We start from the raw sequence: 14,429 nt of genomic DNA on the forward strand, positions 1-14,429 counted from the left end.
GGCTGGAGGCTGTACCATGCGACAAGCTTCCGCAAGTGCCTGCTAGTGTTTATATTTGTACATTTTGTAGGGGGCGGGGATGAATAGTTAAGCACAAGTGACATTTTTAGTCTCAGGCACCTTGCATTCGATACAATATTTCTATATTAGGCTACTTATTGCAGTTGAAATAGTAACACATTTGGATTAGAGGGCCATGCTGACGACTGCTGTCATGACGTGCAACAACAAAGAGGCCCGCCAGGCGCCTATGGGGTGAATATGCCAGGATTCAAAGGTCGTCAAATAATTCAAATCCGATTTTTTTTTCTTTTGAAGAATGGACAGATGGAGTAGCCAGATTAATGTAACAAATATTGTTTATAAACCTGCATGTGATGTCGAGTCACATAGATAGGCCTATCAGTCGGCCATGTAGCTAAGGTGCATGGCAATATGGAACTTTGGAAAACACTGTCGATTAATCCACAAGACGCATTAAACAATTCACAAGTCGCCTTAATGTGACAGACAAATGAACGTATTTATGTAGAAAAATGAGTCCCTTGTTACTATGGAAAACCCTGTCGAGTCTTCCACGTCGGTATTTGTTCCAATAAAGAGGTGAATTCGAAGTGCAGCAGTTAAACTCCGCTTCTCTGAGTGCATGCGTGCTCCCGCGGGGATGCAAATCCTGGCCGGGATAAGTGCCTTGGCACGACACCGGAATGTTTTGATATCTATATTAAAGTAGGCTACAATGTTATGACGTTTTTTTATTTGAATAAGCTCTACATCCACGTTTTCGTGGTAGGCTTGTCCTTGCACAATTATGCTTCATTAATTCTAAAGGAGAGGTCCAAACTTTGTCAAAAGGTGTTTTAGCACTTGCTAATCAGAATACAGTAGAGAGGGGTCTCCTTAGACCTTTGGTAATGTTTCAGAAAGTTTGACTTTAGGCCGGTGAACAACTATGTGGCGTTTGGAGATGTCTGCGTAGTCAAAGTAGTTAAGGTTCAGCTTGTTGGCTATCCTGCGTCCTTGGCACTCCAATAACTGTGAAAAGAAACATAGAAGTTGTTTTGTATCAAATATTCGTGTCATCGTATTGAAACAACTAGATTCAGAAATTTTAACAGAATGTGACGTTTGTCGCTAGGCTACTTCATATTTCTCTGAGAAGCCACTGAGCTCCCTTTCTTCAATCTTGTAACCATTCAGCATCAGCTTGAACATACGTCGACCTTGTCCTGAAATGAGTCAATGGCATGTGTCATGATCATAATCCCTAAAAAGGATGGAATTTCTTCTAGAAATCAACATAATTCAGATTGTCAAATAATTTAAATCCAAAGGGTTCAGGAACACCATTGGTAGGCCTAACTGTAGGGTGTCAAAATTGTTTGAGTGAGAGTTCAGAGGAATAGAAACTCGCCGCTCCTCTGTGAAATTAGCCGGATATAGATTTGATGCAGAGGGCCACTGTGGCGCAGGTGTTCGTGTATGTAGAAACGGTACTCCTTATTCATATGATCAATCACAAGGCGTCTGCGGAAGGCTCCAGAACTGAGTAGCCATAGAGAGAGGCACAAGCTGAACACAAGGAAACCTCCATACTTATTGTGGTCCTGAAACGAGAGCAGAAGGCCATTTCCAGGTTAAAGTAACTGCATGTGTTAAGTAACAAAACAGGTGAAACGTGTTTTTAATAATTTAGCCCTCACATCTAAATCAATGTTCAGGTACGTGGCAGTTCCAATGATGGAGGCGATCAGCAACAGGGAACCTTTCCAGATGTTCCCATGGAGATATTCAAGAACAAACACTACAAGACGATGTGTCAAAACAAAGCCAACAAATTAGGTCAATATGAAACTGAAGAAAGCACAAAACATATTAGGGCCTAGGCTATACCAAACTTGACTACCATCACATGTAGAAATACAAACATCAGATGTGAGATTAGTCCAAGTGGGTGATGTCTTACAGTTTTCCTCCTCCTTGAAAGGATATCTGGGGTTCTCCTTAATCCTGTCCGTGACAACTTGCTCATTATCGATGAACTGATGGTCCCATGTACTAAATATCCCCGTAGGCATGGCGCTGAAAGAATACTGAAAATATCACTTGTTTCTATTTAGCTTGATGGAGGCCAAAACAACAGTCCACATCTGTGATGGTTAAGAGTTTAACACATGAATGTAATCATATCGATTCAATTTACGGGCTGCTACATGGCTGCTCTTACTTTGGTAGAAGTCAAACTGAAATGTACATGTACATGATTGTCAAGGTAACAAGATCATTCTTGTTCCCTGAAACGTTCCAGATGAAATTGATTCTCTACATGGGAGCGATGCAATATCAATCAGTCTTCAGTAAAATTAGAAGATAATTAAAAAGGTTATGGGATTGTTATTGGGGAAGTGGGGAGTTCGACACTATTGTATTGATCGGTATCCGTGAGTGTGTTGGTTCGTCACACTGTAGTGTTAGCTCTGTGCCGCTAGGGGGCGTAATGGCTCTGCCAATTTACCGTTGCACGGTGAGGATCCTTAGCTGCAAAATGAAGATGACTCAAAAAGAATGCCATTGATTTTTCAATCAGCAATCCACTGCCAGCACCTCAAGTGTATTTGACCAATTTCACTTTGAGCGATGAAAAATGACTGGAGGACATTTTGTAAGTATTAGGCAGCAGGCCTAATCATTATTTTCCTTTCAACCCATAAGGTAGAGCAAAGTTGGAACACAGACCTAGGTATTATATTAAATCAAGAAAAAGCTTAGTATTTTATGAGAAACATTTATTTGCACAAAAAAGACAAGAGGCAATCAGATATAGCAAAGATTTGGATTTCTTTCTAGTGGAAACTGTGATATAACAAGTGGAATTCAGCTTGGTTCCAGCTGTGACTTGGCACAGACAACATACACAGATTTAGCCTAGTACTGAATTCATATGCTATATTTTTTCGTTGGAAACTCATTTTCAGAAACCCAAACTGACAGCTGTAAGCCTTCATTATTTGCAGAGGTCTGAAAAGAGGCTCAATAAATCAACAAATGAACAAACCTAAAGATTGTCTCAAGGAGCTTAACACAAGTATTTTAAAAGATTGCAAAATATGCAGTCGCCAATCTCAAAACAAAAAGTCTGGATCAGCACAAACCAGATTAATCTTACAAAACCGTAACTTTGTAAATAAATCGAGCCATTTAATAACATTAATGGTAGGATATGTGTTTGGATAAAATAGGTAAACAGATAAACGAACAAATTGACATTACATATCTCCAACAAATACAAAACACATTTTGGTTTTCGTAAATACTTTTAGGACCCAATTATCCTTTTGTGTAAAGCAAAATATATTTTTACATCAGAAAAAGTAAAGCAGTAAACATAAAAAAAGGTGTTCATCCATCATTCTGCATCTTCTCTTTATATCATGTGCAGACTAAAGATTATCATCTGTTGATGAAGACAGTCAAAAGAAATTAAATGACAATATAACTAATGTCAAAACACAACAAAAGAACATGTAATAGGGACCTGTTGATGGCAGGAACTCACAAACATTCCTGAGAGCATCCCTACTAGCCAGACTGGGTTTCCAAGCCCCTGGGTCTGTACTAAAGTAAGGCCTGTGATCATGCTGGTGATGCCCTGTGATGGGATGTATTCCTGGGGCTGTGCGGTCCTGCTGGGGAGGCCGTCACTGGTAATACTGGGTAGAGTGGTAGTACCCACTAGAGGGGTGATACTGGTTGGAGGGGTGATACTGGTCAGAGGGGTGATACTGGTCGGAGGGGTGATACTGGTCGGAGGGGTGATACTGGTCGGAGGGGTGATACTGGTCGGAGGGGTGATACTGGTCGGAGGGGTGATACTGGTCGGAGGGGTGATACTGGTCGGAGGGGTGATACTGGTCGGAGGGGTGATACTGGTCGGAGGGGTGATACTGGTCGGAGGGGTGATACTGGTCGGAGGGGTGATACTGGTCGGAGGGGTGATACTGGTCGGAGGGGTGATACTGGTCGGAGGGGTGATACTGGTCGGAGGGGTGATACTGGTCGGAGGGGTGATACTGGTCGGAGGGGTGATACTGGTCGGAGGGGTGATACTGGTCAGAGGGGTGATGCTGGATAGAGTCAGTGTTCCCCTCGTCTCCTTGCCCACTAACCACCTCCACAATCAACCCAACCCCCGAATCCAACTGACTGTCATTTGGCTCCTCTGTCATGTTACACCGTCTGCCGTAGGCCTTTCCTACTTCCTGCACCCAGGCAGACATGTTGTTCTCCTGCCTCTCATCCAGGAACGGGGTGCCGACAGACCTCTCCACCTCGTCTTCATAGAAAGTGTAACGATCAGTGTCAGTGCTCACAGTCTCACAAGAGTTTTCGTAGTAACCGTCATATTGATTGGTAGTGGCCATTCTATGCTTTCTCGTGTCCTGGTCTCTAGTATAGAAGTGGGGGTGGCCCAGTGGAGCTGGGTGCAGGTCTGAAGGTCCAGGTTGGCCACTAGAGGGCAGTGTTGGATCAGAATCCATGTCTGAGGTGAAGGTCTTGGTTTGGGCGGAGGGGAAGGTGATTGGTCCAACAAAGGTGTCCGGCGAGAGTGTAGCCAGGGAGTGGTCCCGACTGAAGGATGTCCTCTCCAGCACAAGTGGGCCATCCATCAGAGACAGGCTTACCTTAAACACTTGCTTACGGCGTTTTGACTTCACCCGAATGGTCTTTGGCCCCGCCTCCTCAACTCCTGTGACCTTACCACAATCACGCTGTGACCCGGATGCGTGGCGCTTCAGTGACAAGCTTTGCTCTGTGCCCTTTGTTGCATGGTGACCCGTTTCTTAGATGACAAAAGAGAAGTGCAGAAAGATATGACAGAGACCACCATGTAGGTTGTTTAGTATATTGGATTATTTTAACTCGTGAGGTCCACTCACTAGGTATTTCTCTCCTTTCTGCTGTCTTGATGTCTGACTGTGCCACCTCATAATATCCGTACTTCAACATGTCTACGCCTAAGAGAGGTAGAGACACACACGAAGCAGAGAAATGGAAGGGAGAGAAAAAGAGCGGGAGACAGAGCATATTCAAAAGAACCAGGGCCAGGGATGAGTTTGCTGAATGACTCAAACAGAGAATGTCAGATGAAAGAAAAACAATCCCCCAGTCTTCAACATCCAATTCTACAGCCCAATACAATCAACAAAGGAACATGCACTGTACAGCCAAAAGGAAGTGGACACTTGACCATCACAACTGTATAGCTTGCTGGTCATCTCATTCATAGACCATGGGCATTCATATTTGTCACCATCCTTCGGGGAAGGCTGTCCACAAGATTTGAGTCTGTGGGAATTCTTACCCATACAGCTAAATAATCATTAGGGAAGTTGGGCCTTGATGTTGGGTGATTAGACCTGCCATTATCAAGCCAATTAAAAATGGGGGATGTTTTTCATTGTTTTGGGCAACAGTCCTTAGTTCTACAGGAAGATATATTAATGCTTAAGTATAAAACATTGTTGGAGATGTTCCAATATCTGTACTTGTTTGATCATGTCTGATGAAGGTTTTCTGTACTTCCTTGTTTTAATATCTATGGAGTCAGGTTAAGAGGTTATCAACGAGACTGAGTCTGTTTGGATTAGTGTGTGATTACAACAGCCTGGGCAAAGCCAAACCAGGCCTGTATAAGGAGAACTGAATGGGGAATTGAGGAAAACTGAAAGGGCTGCCAAGGTTCTGTTCCCTACTGACACAGCTGGGCCATTGTGACATTGAGAACAACACTGTCTTGTGACTTTTTTTTGTCACACACAATAAATATTTTCATAGTTAGGATTCATCAATACAAGTCTATCAACATTATTCCTATCACAACAAGCTGAGCAGTGTCCACAAAACAATTGGCCACATAGTACATGTTCTTAACCCTTGTGTTATCTTCGGGTCATTGTGACCCATCAGTCATTGTGACCCACCGTCGTATTGCGACAAATTTACCGCATACAAAAACAAAGTGAAGCATTTTCTTTTAACCGTTGGGCTGTCTCAGATCCCCCACATTGCAAAGGTAAAAAGAAAATTATTTGTATTTGGTTTTGTATTGGGTAAAATTGGGTAAACACAACGATGGTTCGTTATGAACCTTTGGGTCATGTGACCCGAAGGCAGCACAAGGGTTAAACTTGCACCACGAGTGAAGAGGAAGAAGAAAGATAGAGAGATAAATGAGATGAGGCTAGGGAACTTACACCACTGGTAACTGTTCACAGCCATCTGGCTACCCAGGGAGGATGGTAATCTCATCACCTGGGGAATGTAAAATCATCTCAACATGAGATGAGGAGGTGGAAGCAGAGATGGAGTTGGGGAGAGAACGGGTGAAGGGAAGCGTCTGTGATTGGCCAATGACCTCATATCCTCCCAGGACCACCATATCGTCACAGTCACGTCACAGGATCTACATAATTGTAGATCCCGTGTGTGTGTGTGCACGTGTTACCTGTACTTTGTCCCTCCCTTCCTCTTTCTCCAGTTTTCTGGCAGCACATTGGAGATATTGATTGAGGCCATTTGGCCCTGCCTTCATTCCTTCCAAATATTCTGTGTGATATTTGATCTACAAGCACACACACACACACACAGCACATACTTGAATCTTGCTAAAAATGTTTCAGTGCTGGATGATGTGTCCTTGTGATGGCACATTACAAGGAACAAACTGACCATGTAGTTGAAGTGGTGTGAAGGGTTGGTCAGGTGATCTATTATGTCATCATTAGTGGCCTTCACATCACAGCACTGACACAGGAAACAGTGAGGAGGGCCTTCCTTCTCACTTCTGCACTCCACAACACATTTCAGACCTGATGCCATAGACATACACTGCTTGAGGTATTGTTCAAACAATCCACGATCAGGTTTGGATATTGTTCTTTGCAGATTGAGACTCACCAATCAACGGCTTGATGCCTGTAAAAGTGTGGAGATCATCTTTGATCATCTCTGATTGAACTGTGGCAGCCAGCAAGTCAGGTTCTGACTTGACAGAGATGTTCATTACAATGGAACGACTGTCAAAATGGACAGTTGTCTTCTGCGACTGGACTTCAGGAGGAGTCATTTCCTTCTTTGGCGGAATTACGACCCTCTGAGATTGGATGGTGGAATACTCTGTGAGAGCGTGCATTTGGCTCTCGAGCTCTGCCTGGCCATGACCACAATTGAAGGCTTGCAGAACGGTGAGAGCTGGAGGAGAAAAGGATAGAGATCAGATAAGGGGTGAAGGGAGGAGAGAAACGGCAAAAGAGAAGAAGCATGGCTCTGACTTTCACAGACCATGGCTCTCACTGTGGGACGCCATCTCTTCGTACGTCGCTGCATTCAACTGTATCACCTAGCGGGATGACCAAGACGCCACACACAAAACGGTGCATGAAAACACATCTAAAAATGGAAACACTCACTCCGCAACAGACTAGCCCCCCGCAATCACAGACGTCCTCAATCACAGGAGATACCTTCACATCTCCGGTGCCCTCTCTTCCTTCCACCATCTCAGCAACCTCCATGAGAGGCCTTGCCAGCTTGGCCAGGTCACCACTCATTTTCCACTCAGATACTAAACGTGGGTGATATGCCCTCTGCTCACACAGAAGTCATGTGATGAGTGATGTGTTCATGTAAAATAGCATGTGAGGAGTGTTGAGATATTATGTGTCTGACAGATACTTACAATGTAGTTATATCTGTGAAGACTGCCCATGATGTGATTTTTCATGTCATCTTTAGTGAGCCGACACACACACACCTCACACAGGTACAGGGCCTCCCTGACACCTGCTTTCACACACTCTGTCACACAGCTCAGACCTCCAAACACAAACGCACAGAGAGAGAGAGAGACAGAGACAGACAGACAGACAGTAACAATGGTCAGACAGGCCAACATGACAATCTTAACACATACATGTTATTGTCTAAGGTCAACCCTTAATGAGCAGTTTCTATGGAAGGAAGAGATGTATGAACTGGTGTTATCTTTTTTATTATATCTTGTACTAACTTTATACATTTCTATATATACTCTTCTGTCCACTTTGCTGCTGTAATGCCCGAATTTCCCCATTGTGGGACGAATAAAGGTATACATCTTATCTTGTGAATAGCAGGCCTACAATAATCCACACTTAGTTGACAACACACATCCTTGGTAAACAGCAGTGCACCCTGCTAACTTTAGACGTCAGTTATTGCAAGGCGATAACTGGGCATTCACATACATGTGTTCGTAAACAGTACCAAGCTGAGAACATAACGGCAGATAATACAGAAGGCAGGGGTAAAATCTTAAATAACACAGACATTCTTTCTACTGACCGATTATGGGCTGCAATCTATTCTTCTTGTTCAAATATATCTTCAGAGACTGAAACAGTAGGCTCTGACCACACACTCCTACAGTCAGAAATAACAGATGTCTTAGATGGACAAGAAAACACAAATGCACTCATTCAAAACAGGAAGATACATGTGAGGTGATATTGACATACCACTTTTGGTTCCTTCAGGCTGCATGTTCATGATGTTACTACCTGTTACTGCTACTAAGAATTTTCAAAGAAATGGGGACTGAAAGACTGTGCTTTAAATAAATAAAATTAAAGATTAGTTCAGACAGCATCAAGACTCACACACTGCACTGACGTGCAGTAAGGTAGCAGCAAAAGTTTCGGGCACAGACTTAGTGTGTTCAGGAGCTAGTAGGCTACACCTTGATCATCTTCAAGCAAGCCTACCATGTACATTGTACAGTAGAGGAAACAGACATTCACATGGCAGTGGAGTTCCAGCCAGGTGGAGCAAATAACATTAAGGACGCATTCTTTTCGCGAAATACTGTAGTCTAGCTATAGCGTTGGTAGCTTTAACGACACTCAACGGGAAATGAAATCGTTTCCAAAGTTTTCCTTTTTAAAGAACAATCCAACCTCTTCTCTGTTGGTAGTTCTCACACATTCTGTTCCCTAAACCGACCCGTCCTTCCCCCCAAAACAGATACCAAGTTTTTCCCAGCGATAGTACTGACATAACGTAAACTTGGCTAGCTAGCTAGTAGCACTAGTTATTAACGTTACGTACCACGTTTCGTAGCAAAGTCTACAGCGTTTGATGTCAAAGAAACGCACATATACAAAGTTTGCGTTTTAATAGACTAGCTAAGCTACAATAAAATAAACGTATCAGACACCCAAGTCTTATTCATACAGCAGTATCATACTGAAGTCAATGCAAATAGCTACATACCCCTGGGCTCAACAACTGACTCCAGTCCACTCTGGACCAGTAGTAGTACTAGTAGCAGTAGCTCGTACCGTCATGAAAGTCGGATTGAAAGTGGTTGTTAGACTACTCAACAGGTTTGCGGTTTGGGGCAGTGGGAGTAGGAGAAAAAAAAGAAACTACACCACTTCGATACGTAGTGTGAAGTTCTATCAAAATGGCTGGCAGACGGCTTGATTGTCGAGATATCGTCTCAGCGGTAAGCGTCACTCACTTCAGTCGACAACAGATATGCACTCACCCAGACATGTGAATCTTCACACTGGGGTAGCCGCCGTTAGGTCTGGATTTGATCCTCTCATCAGCGGGCCTTCAGCAGTCAGTCTGTTTGATCTTCACTGCATCCGTTTATCAGAAATGTGAAACCTCAATGGTAGTTTAAGCTACGTACTGTGCTCTGGGATTAAGTGCCTTACTTACTTACAAGAATGCCAATTGCGCTGTCTCCCCTTACATCCTTTTCTGTATGCCTTCTGTACCATTGAGTACCACGCTGCAAACTTTTTGTTGTTGTTGACTGTGCTTTACTCAAAGCTTAGCGTATGTCCTTGGAAGAAAGCAACGTGGAGGCAGACATTCTCACAGTTTAGACTGATGTCCTTAAGGACACATTTCTTTATTGTAGATACAAAAACAATAGTTTTCATTCAACAAATAACACAAACGAGTAACCACTAACACATTTCAACGTTTTTCACAACATTTTAACAATACCTGATAACGTTGTGATAAAAACGCATGGCCTCTTCCCAAATAAAATTACAAAAGTAAAAAAGTGGCCCTTTTATCATCATCAAATGGAGCATGTGCTGAGTCCAACTAAACGTTTACATTTCAATACTCTTGTTTTGCAACAGTAGATTCAGGTGTGCTTGGTGCTTCTTTCCCTAAATAAGGTAGCCGGGATGAAGCAGTCCAGCTTGCTGCAGTCAGTGTCTCTTCTGGAACAAACCAGAATCAGAAAGGGTTTTAACCGCCATGAAAGTTTGCACAGGCAAGGAATTTACTTTGCCAGGATGGTGCATACATTCAACATATAGGAGTACATCTTAAGTGGTGTAAGTTTAAACAAGTCTAACTATACTATACAAAAGGTGCAAAGTCTAATGAACTAATACTAAGGGGACCGGTATGTGGAATAAAACCACAAGTGGAATAAGCACACACCATTACAGAACCTTACACACATGATAGGAAAACACTGAAGAAAGAAATGACCACACATCAGTCCTGGTTCTGGAATTAAAAATGCATGCGGAACTACTGTCATCTACACCAGCAGGGTGAATAGAGAAACTGATGCAGTCAGAAAAGAATGAGACAACAGTCAGCACTCCAAAGTGTCAGAGCCCATCTTTATAAGAGAAACATTCCATGACCTGCCCAGTGAAAAAGAGAAAAATCACAGCCATATAAATCAACCTGGAAGAGTATATTTCATATCACTTTAGTCAAGCACTCAGGGAGTCTAAACTTGACCAACGTTGTAGCTGTATTTACTGTACACAAGAATAATTTAAAAGGACACCTTTTGCAGATTTCTGATCATGTGAAAATTGTAGGACCACTTCTGCTACCTCTTCACACGAGATGCAGTTGGTCTGTTTTACGTCGTTGGTAATAAATGTGCAAAAGCAGTAACCTTTTCATGAACTTTCACAAAACATATATTGGATTAAGTTACACAGGTTCACACACTTACCCTTGCATAAGTTAAGTTTGTCCAAAAATTCAGTAATTTATCTGGATCCTGCGGGAAATATTTAGTTTAGCTAGATTAAGTTTAAATTATGCAGAATTATTCTTAAAAGCACTATGCATGAACCTACAGCCTCAAATATGTCTCAAGTCTTATCCTTGGTGTGGAACTACTGACGGCATTACGTGAACGCCATCTATACCTTCTGTGTGTCTGAGTACAATACAATAGTGCATCATTTCATCACACTTACACCAGAGTAATCCACTTCAGAGCACATCCCCGAGGTCACAGCCGATGTCCTGTGGACACAATCACATAGTGTGAGGCAACAACGCAGGGAAATAATGAACTTATTTTTAAAACGTCCATTTTAGAAACAACAACCTACTTTCGAAATCAAAACATCCAACATCAAAGTATTGGATGCCAATTCAAGATCAGTTAAAGCACTCGCAAGCATTTTAGATTAGTGATATTCAGATTTTCTGTATACCCGAAGCTTGTGTCTCAGTGAGGTCAAGAGGTCGCTCCATGGGCCCCTGGAAGGACACATATATAGATCTAGTAATGCACTCTGTGCAACCTCTGGAGAGCGAGGAAGTGATTAATGGTCTCCCAAACTCAGTTATGACAGCATCACCTGTGCCGTTTCCCCTGTGCATTATTCGTGGAACGTATACTGTTTAAGGGCATGTTTTGGTGGTTACTATATCTGTACTGTCCAGCTAATGTATATAATTGCTATCTGAGAGACGTTTCTCACTCATGCTAGCCACTCTGTTGTGGATTGGTGGCATGATCCGACGTCGAGCTAATGAAACCGAGTCAAACCTTTTCTAATTGTCGTGCCTATTTCCGGCCTGCCTGGAGAGAGAGATCTCATCCTTACAATCAGTTACCACTCAAAGCCGTGAGGGAGGTTTAGCTGAGCATTATCACACTGGGCCTTTTACATAACATGACCACTGACGGGGGAAGCTTTTCCCTGGACTGTGAAGGTGAGTAAGGAGATGGTATTAGCGTAGCAGTGTTTTTGGCGTGATATGGTAAACAAGCCTCATCTGTAATAATGGCTCCCATAGAAGAGATACCAAAAGCATTGGTGATATTGGGAGGGAACTTAGCAATATTGCTTAGGACAGTTTCAACGCTGGCAGTAGGAGGAATGTTAGGCGGAGGGTTCAGAAGAGGTGTCATTGGTCTGAATCACTATGTTGCATAATTTCCTCCATCTCCATACGTGAGTTAGTTTAGCTTCGATTCTAGAGCACTCTCTCCACCAGTACCTGTAAGCGGCTGTGTCAGACTCCAAGCCAGCCCTGTTGGTTGTGACATCTCTCAGCTCTCGTGCCACTGGTGCCGATAACGGTGGGTAGAAGCTGCCACCGCAACTCAACGTGGAGCCTCCTCCCGTCTCAAAAGAACCCTGCTCAGGATAGCCCTGTCTGGGGTAGACTTCACCAGAATAGTGCCCACCATGGAAAACACTCATAGGGGAGAGAAGTGTAGGGTAGGGTGATCCGAGGTGGCCCTCCATCGGCTGTGTTTCCCTGAGCTCTGGATGCGTTGGAGGGTTGTGGTCAGTGATAAAGGGGCCAAAACTGGCAGTCCCATGGTAGCTAGCGTCAGCGTAGCTAATAACACCTGGGATGGGATGCATGGGAGCATGGGATGGCATGGGATGTTCCAGCAGTGTGTAGATACGCCGACCCATTGTCTCTCTGTCAATCATTTCAGCGCCTAGTGTACCTCTTGGTTGTGGTTCCAGCTGCATATTCTTCGTCTTACTTTCCCTACTGCCAGCTTCCACGTAGTTGTTTCGGCTGGCCGAGGGGGTAGCCTGGGGTATGATACCATTCTTACGCAAGGACAGAACGAAATCCACAAATTTCTGACAGTCTTCCTTGGAATACTGTTTTATCTGGCTATCAGGAGAAGTCGGGACTGTGGTAGGGTCAGGACAGGAGGCGGACCTAGCTAGATTTAAGGTGGCCTGATTTGATTTCCCCAAGGGGATATCTTGTAGGTGGGTCGTCTGGGAGGCGTTTATCATCACAGGACTGGTTGGGTTGCTGGAGTGGCCAAATGAGTGTCCGAAGGTATTGCTGGTCGAGTGACTTGGAAGCTCTGAGGATTTTAAAAGTCGTTCAATGGCTTGCTCATGTTGCAGTCTCTTAGGTGAAATGGGAGAGTGTTCGTGTGCATTTTTCTGTGAGCCTATAGCCATGTCAGAATGTGAGTGATGTGGACCCTGGGCATTTGGTATTTGAGAACTTTGACCTTTTATGGCATCTGTGTGTGATTGCTTCTTTAACCATTTTAGGGGCAGCTTGTAGCGAGCTTTGGGTGAGGTGTCAGAGTCTGTGTTACAGGGATCATTACTAGAGAGCCCTGTGTCCGGAGTGGTCGCTCGGGCAGTTGAACCCTTCTCGATCGGCTCACGGGGGGTTTTATCCATGGATAAAGCTGTTGTAATGTCTCTGGGATTTGGATGAATGTCTGAGAATGGGACGACATTTGATTCGCTTTCCCTGATGGAGATGTTTGTATGGGACTTGATTTGTGTGTCTGTCTTGGTGGGTTTGTGTGAAGAGTTCGGGGGTCTGTGGGAGGATCTGCTGGTGGATGTTCCCCGGATAGGTTGGGGGAACGGTGAGGGACCTCTGCAGGGGGCCACGTCAGGAACATTGTCCTTAACAGCAGACTCCGTGTCTGACACCTTCAGCCTTTTCCTTTCCAGAGCCGTGACCCTCGAGTCTTCAGAACACCTCTTTCCTTTCTGTCTGACCTCTGTAGAGGAACACACATACACACAGATATGTCATTCAAGTACCACATCACTTAGAGTGAGACCAAGCTATCCTTACCATTAAAATAACAGACACTATTACTAGGTCAGACAGATCCTTTACAAAGATATTCTAAGCAGGGTGAAAAAATTGTGGAATTTTTGTGAATAAAAGGTCTGAGGTCAGAAGAACTTGTTTTTATCTGTTTCATCTTGCAGCAAGAAGGAGCAGTTCTAAAACAGTACCTTAACGGTGTCTGGATGAGAAGGGCTCTGACATGACCTTATCTGAGCACTCTTTTAAACAGTAGTTCCAGACAGTTACGTGACCAGTTCAATAGTTCAACAAAAAGAGGAACTCCACAATGTGCAAGGAGAAAAAAGGAATCCAAAAGGAAACAGGTTGTAGAACTTAATACAGATGTTCAACACTAGAGAGAGAACTTAAGACTCTGTGCCTGCTGTGTGGGCAAAACCACCAGGGTCAAACAGTCAAGTGGTTAGACAATTAGTCAGTAAGCGGAAACTAAAGCAATGATTTTCTTAGGCCAAAAAACATTATATCTTAATGGAAGTTGAAACTTAATCAATAAC

General features: G+C 43.6%; 3 protein-coding genes across 6 annotated transcripts in view; all 3 read right to left on the reverse strand.

The window, feature by feature from the left end:
* Positions 1–900: 900 nt before the first annotated feature.
* Positions 901–2,078, reverse strand: LOC136962518 (cation channel sperm-associated auxiliary subunit TMEM249-like). The gene is made up of 5 exons (XM_067256308.1): positions 1,967–2,078; positions 1,704–1,804; positions 1,463–1,607; positions 1,144–1,229; positions 901–1,035 (listed from the first exon to the last, which is right to left on the reverse strand). The coding sequence occupies exons 1-5, from the start codon at positions 2,076–2,078 to the stop codon at positions 901–903; spliced, it is 579 nt and encodes a 192-aa protein (XP_067112409.1).
* An 853-nt stretch (positions 2,079–2,931) lies between these two features.
* On the reverse strand, positions 2,932–9,645 carry LOC136962007 (uncharacterized). Of its 2 annotated transcripts, XM_067255567.1 has the most exons (11): positions 8,556–9,645; positions 8,383–8,460; positions 7,739–7,875; positions 7,524–7,646; positions 7,342–7,399; positions 6,958–7,251; positions 6,730–6,869; positions 6,506–6,622; positions 6,255–6,312; positions 4,938–5,015; positions 2,932–4,840 (listed from the first exon to the last, which is right to left on the reverse strand). In XM_067255567.1, the coding sequence occupies exons 1-11, from the start codon at positions 8,584–8,586 to the stop codon at positions 3,699–3,701; spliced, it is 2,256 nt and encodes a 751-aa protein (XP_067111668.1). In that variant the 5' UTR covers positions 8,587–9,645; the 3' UTR covers positions 2,932–3,698. The 2 variants fall into 2 exon arrangements, with proteins under 2 accessions (XP_067111668.1, XP_067111669.1); XM_067255568.1 differs by lacking the exons at positions 7,524–7,646; positions 7,739–7,875 and having other exon boundaries at positions 8,383–9,638.
* Positions 9,646–9,930: 285 nt separating this feature from the next.
* LOC136962038 (uncharacterized) overlaps positions 9,931–14,429 on the reverse strand; it is a 33,125-nt gene continuing 28,626 nt past the window's right edge. For 2 of the 3 annotated variants that reach the window (XM_067255638.1, XM_067255636.1), the window contains 4 exons: positions 12,334–13,837; positions 11,298–11,346; positions 11,048–11,095; positions 9,931–10,286 (listed from right to left, as the gene is read on the reverse strand). In XM_067255638.1, the coding sequence (XP_067111739.1) occupies positions 10,275–10,286; positions 11,048–11,095; positions 11,298–11,346; positions 12,334–13,837 (1,613 nt within the window). In that variant the 3' untranslated portion in view covers positions 9,931–10,274. The remainder of the gene's footprint in view (positions 10,287–11,047; positions 11,096–11,297; positions 11,347–12,333; positions 13,838–14,429) is intronic. The other variant, XM_067255637.1, reaches the window with a different exon arrangement.

This window comes from Osmerus mordax, chromosome 18 (genome assembly GCF_038355195.1).
Source record: "Osmerus mordax isolate fOsmMor3 chromosome 18, fOsmMor3.pri, whole genome shotgun sequence".
In the NCBI taxonomy this organism is placed as follows: domain Eukaryota; kingdom Metazoa; phylum Chordata; class Actinopteri; order Osmeriformes; family Osmeridae; genus Osmerus; species Osmerus mordax.

What these genes read in the sequence shown, in the direction of transcription:
- LOC136962007 (XM_067255567.1), bottom strand. Translation starts at nt 8,586, where the DNA reads ATGAACATGCAGCCTGAAGGAACCAAAAGTG. An exon ending in GCCTGAAGGAACCAAAAGTG is followed by an intron (nt 8,461 to 8,555) that starts GTATGTCAATAT and finishes TTCTGACTGTAG; the next exon opens with GAGTGTGTGGTCAGAGCCTA. An exon ending in AAGGGAGGGACAAAGTACAG is followed by an intron (nt 6,313 to 6,505) that starts GTAACACGTGCA and finishes TACATTCCCCAG; the next exon opens with GTGATGAGATTACCATCCTC.
- LOC136962518 (XM_067256308.1), bottom strand. Translation starts at nt 2,078, where the DNA reads ATGCCTACGGGGATATTTAGTACATGGGACCATCAGTTCATCGATAAT. An exon ending in ACACGAACACCTGCGCCACA is followed by an intron (nt 1,230 to 1,462) that starts GTGGCCCTCTGC and finishes GACTCATTTCAG; the next exon opens with GACAAGGTCGACGTATGTTC. An exon ending in GCTTCTCAGAGAAATATGAA is followed by an intron (nt 1,036 to 1,143) that starts GTAGCCTAGCGA and finishes TTCTTTTCACAG; the next exon opens with TTATTGGAGTGCCAAGGACG.